At 47.1% G+C, this 23,632-nt stretch overlaps 1 protein-coding gene across 3 annotated transcripts in view; it reads left to right on the top strand.

Moving 5' to 3' along the window:
* The window catches only part of LRRIQ1 (leucine rich repeats and IQ motif containing 1), a 117,852-nt gene that overhangs the window by 53,063 nt on the left and 41,157 nt on the right, over positions 1-23,632 (top strand). For all 3 annotated transcript variants that reach the window (XM_061564630.1, XM_061564629.1, XM_061564628.1), the window contains one exon: positions 1,362-1,450. In XM_061564630.1, the coding sequence (XP_061420614.1) occupies positions 1,362-1,450 (89 nt within the window). The remainder of the gene's footprint in view (positions 1-1,361; positions 1,451-23,632) is intronic.

The following is a 23,632-nucleotide window of genomic DNA, read 5'->3' as shown; positions in this document are numbered from 1 at the left end:
AGAGACTTTGAGCTCTGGCTCCACGCCTCTGAGTTCTTGACCAAACATTGCATCCCATTTGCGAAATATGTCCCTTGTAATAAATTGTTTATTTCTATAATCAGTCATTTTTAATGCAACTGATAACTCAATCAGCTCTTGTTATAATTCGAGCTGGTATTATTGTCAGCTATATTATCAGATCGTTTTATCCCACCACAGCTTTGCCCATGCTCAAACCGTTGATAATTTCACATGACACTTTTCTCACTTAAAAGCACGTAAACTTCGAAAGGAGCAAACCCATTTTATTCTGCAGAACCCAAAGCTGACACTGGAAAATACTTGTTTGGGTGCGAATGTGGCCAGGTGTCATCACGGTTAGACTGCTGGGCTCACAAGTAAACATTTTACACGTTCAAACTCCGGTTGGGGTAGACCTTGTACAGCAGCTACATACAATGCAGACCAGACACTAGTCCACACGTTCATCACCAGTCATGTGGACCACTGTGACAGCGTCTTCAGCTGCACTATCGCCATCCATATCTGTGTCCACTCCAGTCTGCGCTGAACTCAACTGCACGTCTGACAGTGTAAAATGGGAAAATGCGACCACATCACTCCGACTATTCATGATGACCTGCATTGGCTACCAATTGGACAAATTATTGATTACAAGCTGTGCACATTCGTATACAAGTGTGTACACAAATATGCTCCGCGCTATCTGATACATATGTGTGAGCCGGTTCACTCCAATATTAATCGTCGCCATCTTCGTTTTCCAACTCATGGTGACTGTGATCATTCCGCGCAATCAGACAGCGAGATTTGGACCTCGCAGCTTTGCGGACAGCGGTCCATCGGCCTGCAACTCACTGCCGCTACGCAATGTTCAAGACATTTAACCAATTCAGTAGAAAATTCAAGACATAAATGTTGGATAGAGCTTACATAGTATGACTATTGCGTACTCGTAATAACGTACGCTATTATACTAATCTCCATTCCATAAATTGCCTATCATATTGGACGATCTGAAAGTGATGTACGTGAAAATATAACTACACTCACAGTTGCGTGTTTATAAACGTACTCACTTACATTCATCCATCTGAGGTTCATTAAAACAAATAGCACTTTGTAGAAAAGTGGCAGTGGCTGCCCTATTTAGAAACTGCCCCTGCCACGTAATCGTGGAATTTTCACCAGCTGATTGATGGCAGCCAATCGAGATGAGCACGACTCTACTTTCAGTTGGCAGTGGAGACACTTGGAGCTATTGGCTTATTTATCAGCTGACTTGTTTACGAATGATACAGATGAGTTTGTGGTGCCCTATTTAAAATGCTGCTCTGCATGTTGTGCTGATGATGAAGGGGCTTCCGAGATCCACAGACTGCCTTGCTGATGCTCAAGCGTGCTCAGAAAATGAAGTCAAAAAAGGCTGTCGCCCAGAAACGAATGGGTGAGTGCCTTGTGGCTATATCATGAGTATATAACGACTAGATGTTAATGTGGCAGAGACCTATGGTCATATCGCATTAACATTGGTAATGTTTTTGCTAATTCCAGTTAGCTGGCATTTTCTAAAAGATAAACGTTGTCTATGTAGATCCAGGTGCCTTAAAGGGCACCATTGTGGTTTGATTTCAATTAGGTTCACGTTATATAACGTGAGAGCACATATGTGAGATACAATATCCGTTTTGCAATTAATTTTCTCAATGGGAATTTTGGCTGTAACGTGCACACAAAATTCACTCAGTTATACTCTTTCCATCCATTTTAAATGTCCATGATTAAACCAAGTGAAGTACATTATATGAAAGTGGATTATATGAAATTCAGATTTGTATAAGTGAGCATTACATTAACAGTTATACGTATATTTGTTTTATATACTTTGCAGGTAAGTAAAATAAAATATATGACTAAATGCATGGCTGATACCATGACAGAAGCATACGAAGGCCTATTAATGTAAATGTTACCACGTTACCTTTAGAGTAATTTACAAACGAGATGAGCAGACAATGTCTCCTTCACATATGTAGCTCTCCACGTAAAATATAAAAAATATTCTGTACGCAACTCATTGACCCCATGGCCTTCTGGGAGTAAAACATTTCAGCTGCACTGATTCAATAAAGCAAACTCTGAATCGATGCTGATGAACTGCCAGATGTTAAAGTCAAGGACCCTCTCTCTAAGATACAGCAATGAGTGCACTCAGTGCATCACCGTAGAAATCGACTTGTGGTGATAGGAGGTTGAACTCGGACAGGATCCCTTACTTGGCGATGCACGTAAGGAGTAGGGGAAGACATCAACCCAGGTGGGCATTTGTGGCGGTGAAAGATCGAGAAGACAAAGGATTGAGACTGAGCGAAGCAGCTGATACTGGCTAAAGAAAGAAAATCATGCTGGAAATTCATTCAACGTCAATGTTGAATGAATTTCCATGCGTGTTATCTTGGTGTGGTCTGGGACTTTTGCTTTAAAGCTTTCGTGACTGCAGGGATTCATATTCTTGGTTCTTTCCGTAAAGTCACGTAGAAGGGAAACAACAAAATAGTAAAAATATAAAACAAAATCATCACGACGTTTCGACTGCAACACAAGCAATCATCATCAGGTGTGGAAAAACACAGCAAGACAATTTTAAAAAGTGGCTGTGTTTTTCACACTTGATGATGATTGCTTGTGTTGCAGTCGAAACATCGTGATAATTTTATTGTTTTAGATTTTTATTATTTAATTGTTTCCCTACTACGTGACTTTACCGAAAGAACCAAGAATATGTTCTGGGACTGTTTTGTTGTTTTTGCTGCCTTGCCCAAGCTTGATAAATGGGACTTATATAATTAATGTATTTATTAATTATTCATATTTAGTGACTTGCTTATGTGTTGCCTCCGAAACGTCGTGATTTTTATTTCATTTTTATTTTATTGTACTTTTATTAATTTAAATATTTTACCTCCGTGACTTTACCGAAAAAACCTAAGAATATGAATCCTTGCAGTCACGAAAGCTTCAAATCTAGAATTAAGAGCTTCACATCTCATCGGATTCCTCCTCCAGCATAAATAAAGATTGTAATTCTGTTTTAATTCAACCCCATGGTAGCTTAATGAGCTGAGGGAAGGTTCAGATCACCTATGATTCGATATAAAGCAGCACATTCGTAAACTTTCACCTACGGTGTTGTCCCTTAAATACATAGGTATCACTGGGTTTCAGTAAAATGCAGAGCACCATGCGGTGAGACTACACGATTGTAGTGGATGAACTGGCTCCCACCATAGGAATGTGGAACTTTAACCACTGGATCGAGACCACCAACAGAGCTTATTTGAGCAAAGTGGCGCTTGACATTCATGGTATAACGTGTACGTCAAGTGTAATGTTACTGTGAACTAGAGGTTTTAATTAAGTGAAAGTTTTACACTACACCTGGAGGACTATGTAGACATCAGCAATGTAAACACATACATTAAAATAATACACATATTTAAATAAATCTTACAATGCTCATAATAATAACCCACAGGGAGCACTTCTTACGAGCAATGACAGTTTTATTGTATAGGTAAATTTTAAAAGAGTTCACCTTTTCCAACACGTGTGCTTAATATTGTGCGCAAAGCCTTCACTGATGTGTAGCGAAAATTGCTCTGCACCGATATACATTTCAGAGGGGTTATTGCTTTTGAACAAATGCTAAAGCAATTGTCATGCTTTTCACAGGTCTACAGCCTTGGTTCTATTAACCTAACACTGCTAAACTGCCTCCTGTAGCACCCTTTTTAACCTCCTTTATTGGCATATATGCAGTGTTTTCTTCAGAGCCCAGGTCTAGACACCAGTCAGGCTTCAGGAATTTCTCCCTTTTTTGCGTTGTTTTTAAAAGCTCTGACAAATCTAATCCATCGAAGAGTTCTTCTGCATCAACAGTAAGCCATTGTGTTTTCTGTGGATGTTTATATCGATGGGCCAGGGGGCTGTTCATTTACCAAAATAGGCACCAACAGTTTTCCATAATTTGATCCAGGAAAATAATACGTTAATATAACAATGTTGGCGGTATAAGAGCACTTGACATTACATACGTTTTAAAAGCATACTAAGTTAACATATACATCGAAGTGGAACTTTGGTTAGAGCGCTCACCTCACAATTAAAAGGCGATTAGTTAAATCCCGGTCATTGGTTTATTGACAAAACCACTCATCCTTCCGGGGTCAATAAAATTAGTTCCACTTTCGGGCAATTAATTGTACTAGCGGAGAGACTAGCCCCTGCCACTCGCTCAAGGCCACCATTGAAGATGAACATTACTCAACGCGAGTTTCGGCGCAGTGATACTGGGCCCGTTTAATGTAGCGTTTTCACGTCTTTATGAATTCATGCAGTTTTTAATGCATTTTTTCAGGAAGCCGTGAAGGTGATTCCAACTAATTCATGTGTATGTATGTATGTTGAACTTACTTTGCACCGTACATTGCCAACCGTGATAATCGGAGGTGCGGGGGAAGGACAACAACATATAGCAGTATATGACTCCTTTTTTTGAAAATGAATTGGTGGAGATTAAGTCTGCAAAAAAATCCCGAGGTCAAATTAGTAGCTGGGGGAGGGGTGGGGGGGGTGCCCACAGGAATGGTTGCCGTGTGTGCTGATGTCAGTACGCTCACCCCGCCAACGCACAGAGCCGACCAATTACGCTCTGTCCGTCCCGCACACGAACACACCACGCGAATGTGCACGTGAGACTTTCTCCGCCCTTCACTGAGGCATGGAATTGTACCTCTAAGACAAATGCAGTGTGTGTTTATCCATGTGTGTATGGGAACCGGTAGCGTAAGCGGTTAGCACGCCGCGCTAAGAACCCAGTTTGATTCACGCTCACGGCCAACACCAGTGACGATTATCTGAACGGTCCTGGGCCTCCCCTAGGTCGACTCAGCCTCAAATGAGTACCAGGTGTGGTGTGTATACAAAGCCACTCGGGAGACAAAGAAGCCTAGGCGTGGTGCTGGCCGGCCTTCATCGGTGCTTGCTAACGGCACTTGCTCAAAAAGTCTGTTCAGGCTATTTGGGGGATCTTTGTCTTTTAATGTGTAAGTGTGCATGTGTGTATATACTGGCGAAAGGGTCCAATAGACATGTGTGCACGTTTATGTGTACATATGTGTGTATGTGTTTATGGGTGATTGTGTGTGTAATTTGGGGAGTGAGCACAGCGATACAAAGACGTGCAACTTAAGTTTAATTACCAGCCACAGCACACATCGGTAGCGAGTGTTTTCAGAACCTGTTCTGAGCCTGCTCCAGGTCCAAGGTCCACCGAGACTTAGATGGGCGCCTGGTGTGGTGTACGCATGGTGCTTGCTATCCATCACTTTGGAGGCACTGGTTGGTGAATCACGTGGAGGTTTATGAAACTCCCACTGTCATTGTCACCATCACTGTCATCTTCATGTGCGTTTGCCTCCGTTCCACCGCTTACAACACAAACGTTTGGAGGAGCAAAACGTCGCTCTGAACTTTGCGTCCAAATGCGGAAACATGTTGCGGAATAGAGGTGGCAAACATGGACGTGAATTTGTGCAGAATGGGGCTGTCACACCCTCTCATTGCTCTCCCCCAAACAAAGTAATGCCCCTAAATTAGAATAGTATGTTGAACTTATTTCGCACTGTACGTAGCCAACTGTACCCATCGGAGGTGCGGGGGAAGGACAACAATCTAACCACGAAAAGCAGTTCTCAAGAAATTAGTTTTCAGTCTAGATTTGGCTTCCTAATATTGGAATTAAGAGCGTTCCAGATGGCCGCAGAATTGCATCTGAGAGCGCGTGATGCAGTGACCTTCTTTGTTCGATGGCTAGCCAAAATAAATTGACGTAATTCCGCACAACGTCGAAAGTTTCTGAATATTTGCGGAAACTCTCTTCTTCGCCATCGTTGGCTCCACCCTAATCCCTGACCTAACCCCGCGCTAAATCTTCCCACTTAATTCCACAATTCAGCGTGAGTGGTGGTGGCATGGGTGTGTTTTTGTGCTGAATCGGCTGCACGTGAATGCAAAATCGGCTTTCTTTTCTTTTATGAGTTTCTATGAAAAGTGCCATTCGGAGAGTGTGAGAGTTATGACCAAAACAGCTGCCATGAATTGTGCCCACTGAACTCTGCTGTATATTCAATGTTTGTGTGATTCAAATTATTAATCCATTGGTATGTCATCAATCAAGCAATCAATTGTAGCCTTCTTAACCTCCTGCTGGATGAAGGCCTTCCCGATTAATGTCAGTCACGGGGCTGTCCCATCACACCCATAATAATCACGGTTGGCTACGTACGGTGGAAAAGAAGTTGAACATACATACGTACATCATACCACGTTGGCAAGTGTGGATTGGCGATGTGTGAGAAATCCCGGACTTATTTAAACATCCCTTACTACTGATGTTAGCTGTGGACATTAATTGAACTCCAGCAGCCAGGTTCATAGTTCATTGCACTAACCACTGTGCCACTGCCCCCACTCCTCCCCCCAGTTTCGTATAGATTTCCCAATTTTGCAAATGAGCATTAGTTTGGTGCTCATCTTCTAAGCAGTGGAAATGCCATGTTTCCAAAGCACCGAAAGGACGATCATTATCGGTTTCAAACCAAGTGATTCTCGTTTTATTAACCCTGAAGGGACAATGGGCCTATTCAAGCCTAAGAGCGCTCTTATCCGCAGCAACACACGAATCCGGATGTGTACACAGCGCATACATATATACATACATACATGCATACTTGTAAACGAAACAAAGTGCACGCATTCGTTTTGAATATGTCTTGCGTAACATAGCAAAAACCGTTCAAGTACATTGACCGTATCTGACGATGACGTTTAATTGAATACGTTGGGAATTTTGGAGGGGGGTGCCCTTTCTTGCCTGTGGGCGAGAAGTCCAATGCAAGTGTGTGGCACTCGGCTACGGTGACGGGAGGAAATGAAACGAGCCAGCCCGACCAAACAAGCGTGGGGTTTCGGGTCAGTGGCCAGGAGCTGTTTGCTGGCTGGAGAGATGGCTATAATGACAGGAAGAGGGGTGGCCGAGGCACGGATACCCAGGCCGTGTCCCAGATTCATCAGCTGTTGCCTCTCTGAGTGAAACCTCCCTCTCTCGGCGCTGTGTTTTTCATGCCTCGCCTCCAGGGCATGTCTTCGGAACGGCGTGCAACTCCACTGCAATGTTAGTCGATACGGATTAGAGTCTGTGGTATATGACATATTACATTTGAATTAATCCAGCCGGGTGGCGCTGTTGGCAGAATGCTCGGCGCACAAATGAGGGGGCTGGCTCCCACCATGGGAATGTGTAATTTCCACCACTGGCTGCCAACAGAACCACCCCATGGAAGCGTTTTGACTTTTGACTTGAGTTCTGAATAGGCTCTTTCATGAGAGATGTACGATATTATTTTTAAACCGTATAATACGAATAAAACACAAGTGTCTTCCTGCTCAAACGAGCACGGCGTAGCGCTGATATGCGTTGCCAATTCATAAAGCTAAAACTCCATAATTTAGACATTAAAAACATCAAATACTGTTATTAAAACACCTATTTGGGTTAGTACAACACATAAGGTGTGTTCCTAACACGAAGCATGCTTGCCCAACTCTGTTTCCCCATCGCTAATATAAAAAAATCTGCATCAGTTACACATTTGCGAGCTTTAAAAAAAAAGACAAAGATGGCCCATATCGCCTACGTATGGTGTTAGGGAAATTGCTCTCCGCGAACACCTACGCAGGCCGACACAGCACACGAAGGGAGTGATGTGGCCAGCACAACACGCAGCCGCCTTTGTCTCCCCGGTGCCGATGTTTATGCACCGCACCAGCTACTTATTGGAGGCACCTGGGCGTAGGCCCGGGACCGGTAGAAATATTCGCCACCGATATTGGCCATAAGCGGGAACTGAATTTGGGTCAGTGGGTCCGTAGCGTGGAGAACGGTGCACGTCGAACCACTTGCGCCGCTCGCGCACGCCGCTCCTGCTGCTGCGCCGGGCGCTGCGCACGGGGCCGCACGCACCGCGCTGTCACGCAGAGGCCACGCGGCAGCTCCCGTCCGCGCGCCGTCTCGGTTTCCAAATTGCGGCGGTGGCACCGCCCGCCTTCGCCGCGCCGTCGCCGGCCGGGCTGGCCCTCGGCAGACTTCCCCCTCCACCTTCCTCCCCCCCCCCCCCCCCCCCCCCGAGCTTTAGTTACCAGCCCCTTTGACCGTTCGGACTTCTAATCGATTTACACGGCCGCCAGTCCCCTCGTTGACCCCGTCCGAGCAGGCGGGATCGCTTTCGGGGAGCCAGATTAGGGCGGAGGTGACCCGCATCGGGGCCGGCACGGAGGAGACTCTGAGCCCGGGCCACGTAAACGAGACGCAGCCCCGAGCCAGGCGCCCACCGGCCCCCCAACCGCAACCTTGCACCCTCTCTCCCCCCCCCCACCGCCTTCCCCCAGGCTCCCCAAACAACCCCCACAGCACAAGTCAGGCGGTGGCCCTCCCAGGGTATTGCTTGGGGGGGGGAAAGCGTTGGCTGGACATGTTTGTGTTTACGAGAGCCTGCCACTTATATAAGGGGACCACACAGCAATGGCAGTAGGTTGATGGGTTTGACTTGTTAACTGTTTGCATAAAAAAAGAGAGTGCTATGCATTGGGGAATAGAAATGGTCAGAAAAAAGTGTGTGTAAGAAAGAGAATGATGTCATGCTATGGTTAAAATAACACCGAATGTATTTGACATATATTTTTTATTTAATTCAGCTATATATTTTTTCAAAATTAAAGTGTTTCCATCTTCAGGCGAGCATTGTGTTGTGCTCATCTCCGTTAACAGTCCTGAGCCAGAAGTTGAAATTCCTCATTCCTATGATGGGTTCAGTCACATAATAACCACTATTAACACAAAAGAATAATAACCTTGGTGGAAAAACAAAAATTGTTGCTTATAATTTTATTTAATTTTATATACTTTTAAAACATTACTCCTGTAGAGGATTGTGAACTATTTTTCACCCAATATTGTTGCCATTATTAATATAATGAAGTGTACAATGTACGAAAATTATATTTAATATAAGGTATGTGTATAATTTATATGATTAGCAAACTATTAGTGGGATTTTCAAATGGTCATGCTCTTGTTATTAGTCTTGATCCATAGCAGCAGATGTGGCATTTATTTTACTTTATCACGTTTAAAGTACCATTTTATTTTTTGCACAAATATTAGTTTTATCATAACTAATGTTTACACTTTTGGAAATGCATCAGTTATCATAGGGCCTCTAAGCAAAAGGGACAATCGTTCATTGGCTTATCGCATGGTTTTGATGAAAGTAATTTTGTGAATGACCCTTATCTGTGTATCTAGCTAAAAAGTTAAAGTCAGTTTTCAGCTCTACAGGCAGCCCAAGCCATTGGTGGAAATTCCACATTCCCATGCTGGAGTACAGTGTGCCCATATGAGATCGGTACGTATTGTATCGACCACGAAACTAAAACTAAGCTATTTTTATTTTACCAGATATGGACCACTGGCCTGTATAGCTATTTTTCAGAAGCGACCTGGCCATAAATGATAGCTCAACGAAGTCGCTTATCATGTGGAAATTGATAGCAGCCAAATACGCTAAACGCATGTTTCTAAATGTGGAGGGAAAACCAAAGGATCCACACAACCATGGGGAGACACATGCAAACTCCAAATATACAGACATCAGGGTTGGGATCAAACCCACGACCTCCTGCATACCGGGCGAGGGAGTTAACATCTGGCCACCGTGCCATCCTACAGTAGCGACATGTTGTGGGATGATGGGCGTAGTTTGTTCCCAACTGGGATTTGAACTCACAACCTTTCAAATGTGTTTTGTCCTATGGACCATAAGAAGTTGGAATGTTTCACCAATGGCTCATGGCCACCTACTTAGATGAATGCTGTCCAAAGCTCGCTTGGATCTAAATGCTGGTTCTTATTCGCTGTGCATACCTTTTGCTTTTGCAGTGATAATTGGAATGGACATGATTCATGATTGCATCTCAGGTGATGCATTCAAGCCTCACAGCTTGTACTTGAGCACTTATGCAACCTTTGACCTTTAGAGAAAACCACACTCCAGATTTTCAGAGCAGCCGATATTTTTACGTTAATTACACACGTCTAATCATCCAAATGTAAATCAGGTAGCAGATAATAAGACGTGCTCGCATGGAAACTAGTGAGATGGACAGCTGCAACAACGGGTACTGAGGATTAGATATTTCTATTTTACATCTACCCACTGCAAGCATATCAAGCAGTAGCCTTGAATGTCAATTTCAGTTTGTTCCACGTGTTGTGTGGTTTTGGTCTTGCAAGGAGTTATTAAGATGTAATTGTTCTATGCATATATACTACATGAATGCATTTAAATTGTACTATAAAACCCTTTATCAAACCACTTATGGATGAAGACCTTCCCATTTTATGTCAGTCGTGGGGGCTCTTTGACCATACTTCACCATGCTGGTCAGTGCAGGTGGGTAGAGGGGTGGCCCAGGACCAGTTCAGATATCACTGATGTTAGCCTTGGCTCATAATTGAACATATGTATCTGGGTTGATAACACTCTGTGATAACCATTGTACCACCACTCCACCAACATACATATAATGGAAATATTTAAATGTTAAACAATGCACGAACATTAGACCGAAATGTAGGCAGGCAGACAGGCTGGTAGGTATGTGGGTAAGTGGGTGGATAGGTTAAATTGTTGGTAATAGGCATGTTATAATGGATAAATGCATTTATTAAAATTAAATTTTTGTTACAACATCAAGACTCTGGCCTTCTTCAAGTCAAGACATTTGTTTCCATGAGCATATAGCGAATTTTTTTTCATACCTTATTCTTCCTGTGTTAGCATCTGGAGATGCAGTTGCATTTTAACTATATATGGTAATTGTATTATATATATATAATTGTGCAGGCAAGAATCGATTGTTTATGATGTATGCATTTTTATTGCATATAATATGCCAGTGTTGCGTTTAGGCTAATGGACAAACAAACTAGACAGAAGCAAGTGAAACAATGCAGGATGGGAACACTAATGAAAAAAATTGGTTATTTGAATAAAATTATGAACCCAGAATTGTGACCATCAGATCACTGGCAGTGGGAGCTGAGTCGTTGCATGTCTAATAGGTAGGAACACAGGGTACAAATGTAGGTAACTCGGATAGAGGAGTGGCAAGGTTGGTAGGAATGCGAGTAAGTTGGTAGATATGTCAGCAGACAGGATGGCAGTCGTTTAAACCAGGTGATAGATTACTGAGATACTCATCGATTTAAAAATAAATCTGGGAATAAAAAAAAAGTAAGTTAATCTGTAAAACAGTAACACCAAAAAAAATCTAAAGATATAGCAGTAAAAAAGATACATACATAAACACTGCACACGAATGCAATCAGACAATGAAATAGCAATTCATTTTTCGATGCATTAACACACTTTGTGGGAGGTCAACAGTGGCTGTCCTCTGACGAAAATTGCTCACACGATGAGAATGTGGGATTTCCACTATTGATTTACATGGCAAACTAAGGGAAAAAATATCCCTTAACATATTTTACGTAACTAAAATAAAACTAAAAATTTTCTCTTGCCAGGTAAGGCCCACTGAGCTATATAGCTATTTTCAGAAGCGACCTGGCCACAAATGATAGCTCAACGAAGTGAATTATCTCGTGGAAATTTTAAGCAGCCGTATACTCTGAACGCATGTTGATTCTAAATCCATGCGACCACAGCGAGAGATACATGGAAACTCCAAATATACACCGGGCATCAGCGTCGAGATCAAACCCACGATTTCATATATATGACGAAGTGGCTTACGTGGGAATTTATCGCAACCAAATACTCTCAACGACCACAGATGCATATGTTAACAAATCATCAAAATCGTATTGTCTTGCCGATTTTGCCCATCGTAAACAATGTAAACAAGGACTTTTTTTTCTTCCACAAATAGGCCGAATTTTTTTAAAATTCAGCAACACATGAATCAGGCGCGAGGTTTGAAGGCTGCTCTTTGAGTCTCTGTGACCACGTCTGCACGTTTATGGCACCCGATGTGTTTTAAGCAACCTGCCCCCACCACCACCAAGCAGGCCTGCATAGGCCTCATTTTTCATTTTCAATCACACTGACATGGAAAAGGTGAAAAGTGATATTCCCTGCCCACCCTGGTATTATGATGAATGTAGCAGTTAAGCCTTTGAAGAGGGCCTGGCTAGAAATATAATAATTGAATGATACATCAGGAAAGGGACATTTGTGTATTTTCTTGGAGTGAGGCCAGCTTCGCTACTTGTCAACAAGTCCTGTTTATTGTGCGTGTGCTCTAAGCTGCATGCAGAATAAATGAACACCCGTGTGGAGAAAATGCAAACGTCTTTATTGACAGCGTGCAGTTGTTTGATTTCCGCTCCATGTAGATGTGTATTTTGCAAGGATTACATTATATTGTTAGCACGCTGGCAAATTAAATAATCTTACTTTTTGTTCTAACCTAATTATGGCGGATTTGTTAATTTATTTATGGACAAAAAATGACGTTGGAACAATTATATATAGAACCTCAAAGTACCTCCCCCACTCAGTCCCATGAAGCAATGTTCATCTCAATTGGTGTCACTGAGCTCGTGAAGGAAATTGCACATTCCTGTTGTGGGGTTGGTCTCTATATATTGACCACTGCTGACATCCGCTTAAGTTATGTTATGCTTATAAGACTTGACCCCAATTGTGATTTGAATTCAGAACTTCAAATATGTTATCATTTATTTCACCAGTAAAGGCTCACCATGTCATCCATATATATGTACATGTATGGTGTTATTACATGGGATGAATATGAACCATTTGGATAACTGGGTGACTTCCTCTTATCCTTAGGACGGCTTTGATAATCGGGTTAATGTTAAAATAGAAAGGTAAAGGTGCAACCCTGCAATCTCTTGGTCACGCCACTGTCGGTAGATGGGCCGCCACAAAAGGGTTTCTATAGAATATCTCTCGGGGTTATCTTGGTGTGCTCGTCTCTGCTGGCCAGTCATCTTGAAAGAGGTGGGGGTACTCACAATTTACCCCACCACACGCGGTTAGCCGATCAATTATGGCGCATCCATTTATATGGCTGGGTGTACAGAGGCGGGAGGGATTATAAGAAACTTGGCAATTGTCTTAACTTCAAATCAAGAAATGCAATTAATATATCAAATTCAAGGCTTGCTTGTGCAAGAGAAATATGTAGAAAAATTACTTCAGCACAATAATGTATTATCTCATATGTTGACACTACTTAGTCAGACAAACCAATGGCTTTGTTAAGCCATTCTTTCAACAAACTGACGGCATGTCTTCCTGTGGTCAGAGGTGAGCTTAATTTTTCTGAAAGCTGATAGGACAGTGGCCGTGGCAGGCCAACGGCTGCATTCAGAAGGGCAATCGTAAACTGGGAAAATGTGAATGTGATGCTGCTGTGTAGGTTTTCACGGTTGTGCGACATGGCTCTCCGATGCGTTTTCGGGTTGTACCGCGTGTTGTTCGTCATGCTGCCTAACTTTTCGCTTCCTGTCCCGAAGCTTCTTCACGAACTGTGACTAAAGGTGAAGCGCTAAATATCAATGCGATTTCATATTTTGTAACCTATTGATATGATTTTACGAAATGCACAATTGCACATGAATTCTCATTGCATCCGGTCCACTGGTGTTGTTGAAGAGAGCCCGAGTCACAGTTGGAAGATTGCAAGTTCAAATCCTAGTCGGGGATTGACTCAGCCCATCATCCTTGACAGGTCAATAAAATTAGTACCACTTTGCTGTAGAAAGACTTGTATGCCATACAAGTAGAATTTTTAACCACGAGAAAGGAGCATTCCATATAATATGAGTGCTGCCAAATGTTCATCTGAAAAACAAAAAACAACCATCATTCACCACAACTACTATGTACTCTTTCTATTTTACGAGGTGAGGCCCACTGACCTGTATAGCTCTTTTTCAGAAGTGACCTGGCCACAAATGATCGCTCAACAAAGTGGTTTAGCACGTGGAAATGTATAGCAGTCAAATACTCTAAACACATGTTTCTAAATATTGAGGGAAAACCAGAGAACCCGTAGAAAAATACCGGTGTTAGGGTCGGGATCTAACCCACAGCCTCCTGTATAACAAGCGAGGTAGTTAACATCTCATGTTCGACCAAAACTACCCGTGGAAAGTCTAGGTCAGGATTAGACACCGATTTCTGCATGTGCTGTGGATGGCTTAGGATAGAAATCAGGTACTAAAATCTGAGCAGAGTAATGTACTAACCACTACGCCATGACTTTTCTCGATTGTACACACATGTGAAGTACTCTTGAAGACGCGTGGACACCGTAGGTAAGGCACACGTATTTATTTACTCAATGTCTTACAGCGCTGAGGGATGTATCGGCCCCCTCACCCGTATAACTGGGAATTCACCTCTAACTAGCCTTCCTAGCCGAGTCCTCCACTAACGGGCTAGGGGAGGCTGTCTGGCCCGACACTGGTCAGTCGGGCTACGGTACCCGGAATCCCAGAGGACTAACTCTGGTTCCGGGACCACGCCACTGGCTCCAGCCTGCGCTGCCCTTACAAGGGCGGCGTCCCAGGGGGAGTCCAGGGCCTATCTGGCCGGTCTTCCTTCTTCCCTTAACTACTCTAAGACACCACCCCGAGCTCTCTGGCTCATCCCTTTTTATACCCCCCTAGAGGATCGAAACCCCCCTCACGCCGTCCAGTGCGGACGTCGTTGCGGGCACCACCCCGTGTGCTCACGGAGTCCCCGCCCACTGTGTTTGTTATCCGTTAGCTCCCATGCAAACAGCCCTACACAAACAGCCCCTCTGTAACAGCCCTACATCACCCCCCCCTGTACAGCTCGCAGCCGTCCCGGCTGCAACAACTTCAATAAAAGTTATTTAACCCCTGGATCCCCGCGTGTGCCTTAAAAAAACGTTTTTAACGATAACATGAAGGGAACAACAGCAACAACAACAACAACAACGACAACAACAACGACAACAACAACAAAACCCACAACCCCGAAGGGAGCAATCCGACGCACCCCCCCTGAATAAATACGAATACCGTAAGAGCGACGTATATATACAGGTTTAGCAGGGAACTCCTAGCACGCATGCAACACAACAACAAAAAAAAAAAATGTGGTAGGAGCTCCCCACCGACGCAGCACCACGCAACCGTACGTAAGAGAATAAAGTGTTCGTCCGCTGCATTACAAGAGTCTGCGCATTTTTGCGCGTGTCCTTGCTGCAGGCCCGTCACACGGGGCAATCCCGGGTGGCGAACCCGCCGGTGGCGGTTGTTCATTTTGTATAGAGTCCGCGTCTGACGTCGTGAGACCCTCGGCATCCCTCGCAGCAGTAGGTGGGTGCGAGCTCGTCAGTCCCGGTGCACCTGTGGGTGGGACAGCCGGCGACACGTCAGGCGAGGGCAGTGAGGACGGACCCTTTGAGTCGGCCGACCCCCCACATGTTTGGCCATGCGTGTGTGGAGTGGGGCCTCGCACCGCAACGAATGGTTTTAGCCTCGAGGGGTGCACAAACCACCGGCGCTTCCCCCATTTGATGCGAACACACTGAGGCCGCAGAACCTCGACCACCTCCACAGGCCCCCTCCACGGCCGCGCCAGTTTAGGGGATGTTGTGAGCGGTACCTGGGGGCAGTGCAGCCATGCTCTGTCCCCCGGCTTCCACTGCAGCACGTGCGCGCGACCCAGTCTGAGGCGCTCGTTTGCTTTTTGACGCTGTTCCGAATTTAACATGGCAGCATCCCGTGCCTCCGTCAATTTATCAAGGTTGAATTTGACATGGTCAATTAATTTAGTTTTACCCAGTGGTGTGGGGATCTGCAGCTGCGCCCGAATGGGTGGGTCAGGGTCGCGCCCATACATGAGGAAGAATGGCGAAAATCCCGTTGCAGCATGGGGGGCCAATCTGTATGCTGCCAAGACCCCTTGGATTTTCAAGTCCCAATCCGTCTGTGAGTCCGAAACCTGCTGTGATAACATAGACGAGATGGTACGATGCAGACGCTCGACCATCCCGTCAGTTTGCGGGTGATAGGGGGAAGTACGAATCTTTTTCGTTCCTAGGAGCTCACAAACCTGTTGGAGGAGTTTTCCGGAAAAAATTCTACCCTGGTCGGTCAGCAGCCGCTCCGGGGCACCTTTGTCCATGACATAGCCCTGGACAAAGGCGTCGACGATGGCTGCTGCCGACTGATTGGCCAGGGGCCAGGCCATAGGCCAGCGCGTAAAATACTCGACCCTGGTTAACAAGTATCTGTTTCCCCTAGGGGTGGCGGGGAATGGGCCCAGAATATCCAGCGCGACAAGTTCGTTTACTCTGGAGACCCTGATAGACTGCAAGGGCGGGTTAGATTCTCGCGCTGGTGGTTTTCGCTGTGCACACCGCGGGCATGAAGCCAACAGATCAGAGACATCCCTTGTCATTCCTTGCCAAAAGAAATCACGCTGGAGCAAGGCGAGGGTCTTTTGGGTACCCAGGTGGAGGAGGCGCTCATGAGCAGCCCACACCACCCTACCCCGTAAGCCCGAAGGGACCACCAGCCGGTGTCGGTGGGATTTTACGTCCCAGTGCAACAGCAACCCCGCGTGCATTTCCCATGCGTCTGCATCACCCGATCCCCGCCCTGCCTCCCCGGCGCGACGACGCAACGCGAGGAGGGAGGTATCCTCCATCTGGAGGCGCCCCCATTCCTGAATGTGCAAACCCAGCAGGGAATCTTTCCCTTGTTGTTCAATGGAATTCAGAACAACTGTCCCGCCGTCGGCGGCGGCCGCAAGGCCCGGAACCGACCCGTCCCCTGCTGGTTTGCAACGTCCCGACCCCAGGAGGCACGCGCATTCCGAGGTGGTTGGCATGCGCGACAGAGCGTCCGCGTTGGTGTGGCGGACGCCCTTACGGTATGTGGTGTCAAAATCAAAATCCTGGAGGATCTCCAACCATCGGGACAATTGTCCCGATGGCTGTTGAACTCGCAGGGCGTACTGCAGTGCCGCATGATCTGTGCGGACGGTGAAACGCCGACCGTACAGATATGGGCGATACTGTTGGATGAAATAGACAATTGCCAACAGTTCTCTGCGGGTAACACAATATCTTTGCTCTGCTTGAGACAACACCCGACTGCCGTACGCAACCACCCGTTCGACGCCGTCAACCACCTGGGAAAGCACGCCCCCAATACCCGTGTTGCTCGCATCGGTGTCGAGCAGGAACGGCTTTGAAAAATCAGGGTAGATCAAGGGAGGAGCTTTTACCAAGGCGTCCCGAAGGGAGCAAAAAGCAGCCTCCTCCTCTTGACCCCAGTGGAACCGAACCCCCTTTGATGTTAATGCGTGTAGGGGTTTTGCAATTGTTGCAAAGTCGGCGACGAACCGTCTGTAATATGACGCGAAGCCGACGAAACTCCTGACCTCTCCCACCGTGGTGGGAGTTGGCCAGGAGCTGACACACTGCGTTTTGGCGGGATCGGTAGCAATACCCGAGCGCCCTACGATGTGCCCCAAATAACGCACGGAATCGCGTAACAAATGACACTTTTGGGGTTTGAACTTCAAATTAGCAGCCCGCATCTTTAGGAAAACCGCCCGCAACCTCTGGAGATGTTCGTCAAAAGTTTTAGCGAAGACAATAACATCATCCAAATAAATCAGGCACGACTCCCATTGCAATCCAGCCAAAACCAATTCCATCAAACGTTGGAAGGTTGCCGGCGCTGAGTGTAAGCCCATCGGCAACCGGTTGAATTGGAACAGGCCGTGCGGTGTACGGAAAGCAGTTTTAGGTTTCGATTCATCATCCAGAGGAAGCTGCCAGAATCCCGAAAGTAAATCCAGCGTGGAGAAGAATCGCGCTCCCGCCAAGGCGTCCAGCGATTCGTCCATCCGTGGGAGCGGGTATGCGTCGGCAACCGAGATTTTGTTAAGGCGCCGAAAATCAACGCAAAACCGCAACGAGCCGTCCTGCTTTTTAACCAGGACGATCGGTGCTCCCCAAGGGCTGGTAGAGGGAGAAATGATGTCGGCGGCTAACATGTCATCCACAGCCAATTTGACATGGTCCTTTTCGGCGGGACTCAACCGAAACGGATTTTGGCGAATTGGCGCGCTGTCACCCGTGTCAATATGGTGACGCAGCAGATGAGTGCAACCCAAATCATATTTATTCCGACTAAAAACGTCGGAAAATTCCTGCAGTAGTGCTCTAAGCTGTTGGCGCTCTGAATTTGACAGGTCCGTCGATCCCGCACAAAGCGCGTCGAGCCACCCGTCATCGCTGTCCGAATGTGGGTGCAGTCGGGTGGCGGTGCCGACGTGATTCGCAACCGGTTCCTCGCAGGGCATCGGCGTCGCGTGCGCAAGCACCGTCCCTCGAGGAACCACAACAGGTTGCGATCCCACATTGAGGACCGCGATGAAAGGGTCCCCATCTCCCCTCACAACGGTCAGGGCCGGAATCAAATGCGGTCCACTAACCCCGGCCCTAGACGGTCCCAACAGGATCCCGTGGGCCCCAATACCCTCTGCGAAGGGCCGACGAAGTTTTAGAGGTACTAACATCTGAGCCCCCGGCGGCACACGAACGGTTTCGACGACGGACGCTGGTATGGTTACGAACGCCGTCCGAATCACCGAAGGGGAGGGTAAAAACGCCATGCGCCGTCCCGACGGGAGCTCAATACATCCCTGGTCTATTAAAATACGGATCGGCATTTTACCCAAGAAGTCTGTCCCCAGCAGGCACGGAACCGCCAGTGAGGAGGAGACAAAAATCGGGCCTGATAATTTGATATCCCCGATACAAATTTGCGCTCGAATTTGTCCAATAATACCAAGGGAGCCCCCATTCGCCGCATAGAATGGGACATTAACTGGTAGTAAGGGACGGCTTTGGACAGGCAAAATGTTGTAAATCAATTCGGAAATAATGGTCGCCGATGCCCCCGTGTCAACCAGGATGCGTACCTCAACCCCGTCAATAAGTCCCACGACGGCCGACGACCCTGACGATGCGGCCACAACGCGATTGGCCAACGCGGACCACTGCCCGGGCTCAATTCGAGTCCCCACAGTGGTACGCGCCGGCCCGTCGCGATGCGACGTCGTCCCCCCATTCGTTGCGATGCGAGAGTGTGCGACAGGTGTGTGTGTTGGCCAAACATGTGTGGTGTCGCGACTCGCCGGATCATGCTGATGGAGCTTGGGAGGAGGAGGAGGCCCGGCGTCCTGGCGAGGCGTCGTCCCACGCTGTCGGGGAGAGCGGCACCCCGAGGCGACATGGCCCCGGACGCCGCAGTTGAAGCAGCGCGGAAGCGGCGGCGGCGATGACGGACGGTCGAAGCGGCTCGACCCATCCCGGGCCGGCCGCGCTCCCGTCCCCTGCTGCCGACGATGGTTGACGGCGAAGACCTCCTCCGCCGGAAGGGTGGCTGCTGCCACCGCACGCCCAGCCGCTGCCCTGCTGGCCTTCCGCCGCTGCGACAGCAAGTTGGCGTGGAGGAGTCGCGCCGCTTGTAGAGAAGTCATCTCAGTATCCTCCTGTGCCACGACGGCGATGTCCAGGTCGTCTGCTAGCAGGAGGATTTTCTCAGTTACCATGGAGTCGACCCCGTCCTCGTCCATGCGAGGAAAGGCTGTCTTGGCCAACGCCAGGAGGCTTGTTCTGTAAGCCAGCGGCGACTCCTTCGCGCCCCGCTGGCGGTCGTAGAACTGCTGTCTACCCTCCGCGGAAGGCCCGTAGACTCCGGCCAGCAGCTGCAGCGCCATCGGCAGCGGCGAGCGCGTCGCCGTCGAGGAGCGCCGGCAGCGCGCTGAGAGCTTCGGCGTCTGTCCATTTGGCCATTTCTTGGTGGGCGAGGAAGCGTCTTTGGAAGCCGCCCCAGTCGCCCTCTGCGCCCACGAATTCTTTAAGCGGGGGCAGCCTTTGGTGCAGCGCAGCGGTTGCCGTGGAGTCCCGTGGGCTGCTGTCTCCCCGACTCGGCTGTGTCTCGGCGCGAACGGCAGATGGTATCGCCTGTCGCAGCCTTGATGACGCGCCCTCCTCCGTCGTTAATGCGGCAGCCCCAGCGCGGCTGATGTCGGACCCAAGGTTGAGGTCGGCCACGCCCTTAGCGGTCGCCGCGTCGATGGCGGGAAATTCAAAGTTTGAATCTTCAGAAATGGCGGGAAGGCGCTCCGGACGCCGGCTCCCCTCGCCCCGCGGTGGACCACCAGCCCCCAGCCGTGTGATGTTTTCCAGCGTAGCGGCAGCGGCGTAGAGCAGTTCAGCCAGCCTCTCGTGAGCCAGCCTCAGGTCGTCTGTCCGCGGCTCCTCTTTATGCCGACGCTCCGGTAAGAACGCGTCCGGCCCCGGCTGCACGTTGTCTTGTTGAGCCATCTCGGGCTCGACAATTTCGGCGGCGTCTTCCGTTTGCTGTACTCTGGCTCGAGCTGATTGGCGCGTGTTCATGTTCTTAGTTCTTCTGACGCCAGATGAAGTACTCTTGAAGACGCGTGGACACCGTAGGTAAGGCACACGTATTTATTTACTCAATGTCTTACAGCGCTGAGGGATGTATCGGCCCCCTCACCCGTATAACTGGGAATTCACCTCTAACTAGCCTTCCTAGCCGAGTCCTCCACTAACGGGCTAGGGGAGGCTGTCTGGCCCGACACTGGTCAGTCGGGCTACGGTACCCGGAATCCCAGAGGACTAACTCTGGTTCCGGGACCACGCCACTGGCTCCAGCCTGCGCTGCCCTTACAAGGGCGGCGTCCCAGGGGGAGTCCAGGGCCTATCTGGCCGGTCTTCCTTCTTCCCTTAACTACTCTAAGACACCACCCCGAGCTCTCTGGCTCATCCCTTTTTATACCCCCCTAGAGGATCGAAACCCCCCTCACGCCGTCCAGTGCGGACGTCGTTGCGGGCACCACCCCGTGTGCTCACGGAGTCCCCGCCCACTGTGTTTGTTATCCGTTAGCTCCCATGCAAACAGCCCTACACAAACAGCCCCTCTGTAACAGCCCTACACATGCAAAGCACACATATCAGGTCAGGTCAAAGGTCAAATCATCTCCATGCTCAAACAAACAATGTGATGGTGCTTATCCCCATTGGTAGCCCTGAATCAGCAGTGGGAATTCCTCGTTTTCATGATGGGGGTCCAGTCTCCAAAGGATGACCAACGTGATTTACCACAGTGTGGTTTTATCGGCCCTGGAGGGATGATAACCTTCGTCAACCTCTCACCAGAAATTTAACTCACGACCTTCAAATTGTGAGTTGAGTGCTCTAACCAGTGCGTCATCCAGCTAAATACTACACGGACACACACTCGCACACTCACGCAAACACTGTATATTTCCAGATGAGGCTGTAACCTAACAAGGTCACCCTGTTGTTAATAGAGTTTACATTGGCCAGAGCTGTAGGTGATGTCTTTAAAAGCCAAACAGGGGATCCCAAAAGCTTCAAGGTCCCCCATCACAAGGCAGTCATACCTTTGTGCCCAACCCAGCCCAGTGTCTGAACCATTAGGGGTCAGTTACACCTAACCTTTCAGCCAGTCTTAGGGTGAGTGAGTGACGTAAAGGGTGGAGGTTTTTTGTTCATTTCCCCGGGTGCGTTACAGTAATTTGTGGGGCCAGCAATGCAGCTTTTCCTGCATCGCAGCACCGTGAGCTTGTCGGTGGGAGGTTTTGCGTCAGTTGTGAGCGACTCGAGCCAAGGCTGGTTAGAGGAGTCGCACACATTTTCCCAATGACCTCACCTAAAACAATTATTATTTTAAACCATTTTATATGCACGTCTAAATGAATAGCCTGTGGCGTAGCTGGACCCTGCCATGGGACTGTGGAATTTCTACCACTGTCTGAGGGATGCTAACAGAGCTGCACACCAGTTCCCACATTGTTTGAATAAGTAGACATTTTTACTTGATCTGAATGAAAGCTTGAACAAGCTGATGATACCATTGCCAGCATTAGTTTCTCTCCAACTGGGGTCCACAGACCTCAAGGGGGAAAGCAACAATATTGTATAAAGCCATTATTGCATCTGTAGGTGATATGTGGAAAGAACTTTGAGTTATGGCACGAGACCATGAGAACTGAAGGCATTGAGTTGTCCGGTGATTCAGTCCCACGGAACAAAGTAATAAGCAAAGTGTGCCACCGTCTTGGTAAGAAGTGGATAAAAAATTAACCCGTAAAAACAAAGTTTTTCACTATAAATCCTTTATATGCGTGGCGGCTAGAGTCCTCTCGTCCTCTGGCTTGAGATGGCTGCCACCTATGGGTCAGATGATTGTCTGCCAGTATTAAGCAATTGGTAATTAAATATTTAATTTGTTTTCCCTAAACAGTGTAAAATTTTGGGAATTTTTTTTCACGAACATTAATTGTCTCGCACAACGAGTCTGTGTGCAAATTGTCAGCTCGATTGGATCACGGGAAGTGGGTTAAAAAACGACCGAAAGATTTGCACGTAAGCAAGCAAGCACGCAAGCAAGCAAGCGAACTTAATATAAAGGATTTAAAAATAATTTAATTCATACACAGGTTGGACAATTTATCATAGCTGTGCTAATGAGTCTCACAAAAGTCAAAATTGGGTCAGGGTTTTGTCTGTTTAGAACGCTGCTGGGGGAAAAACACGTATCCGTAATGCATTATGGTGATTGGAATTTTATTATTATTTTATTTTGGCAATTAAATATATCCCGTCCTATTTATTAGCTTATTTAAATTGTGATTTCTTCACTGTGTTTATACTGGAAATAAGCCCTCAAAGGTGGGGTTTTCAAATAAGTGGCAGCACAAATGTATTCGCAGCGGATTTTATAGTGCAGCGATTAGTGACCGGATTGAGACCATCAAAATCCAAACGATGCAAAGGCCACATTTTGCTTGGGTGGGAGCCTGGGATTTGAACCAAGGATCTCAGCAATTCTGGCTCTGTACTCTCATACGGGGATAGTATTTGGCCACTGAACAATCATACTTTCTTAGGGAATGGGAATTAACACTTAAGAAGTGAATGTTCTGTACTCTAGCTAATTTACAATATGCCTGCTTGCCCCACTATACTCTGTATTAGAAAATAAACATGAGAGCTGCACAGGCCTTCTTGGCTATGTACTTTCACTACCCTGAAATATACATGAAAAGTTATTATATATATTCTGGGTTCTTTCGGTAAAGTCATGTAGAAGGGAAATAATAAAATAATAAAAATAAAACAATAAAATTCTCACGACGTTTCGATTGCAACACAAGCAATCATCATCAGGTGTGAAAACCACACTTTTTTCAAAAACATTCTTGCTGTGGTTTTCACACCTGATGATGATTGCTTGTGTTGCAATTGAAACGTCGTGATAATTTAATTGTTTTTTATTATTTGATTATTTCCCTTCTACGTGACTTTACCGAAAGAACCAAGAATATGAATCCCTGCAGTCACGAAA

The sequence above is a fragment of the Lethenteron reissneri genome, chromosome 33 (assembly GCF_015708825.2).
Source record: "Lethenteron reissneri isolate LAM-NWPU_2019-01 chromosome 33, ASM1570882v1, whole genome shotgun sequence".
NCBI classification, from domain to species: domain Eukaryota; kingdom Metazoa; phylum Chordata; class Hyperoartia; order Petromyzontiformes; family Petromyzontidae; genus Lethenteron; species Lethenteron reissneri.
This window is presented reverse-complemented; position numbering and strand designations above follow the sequence as displayed.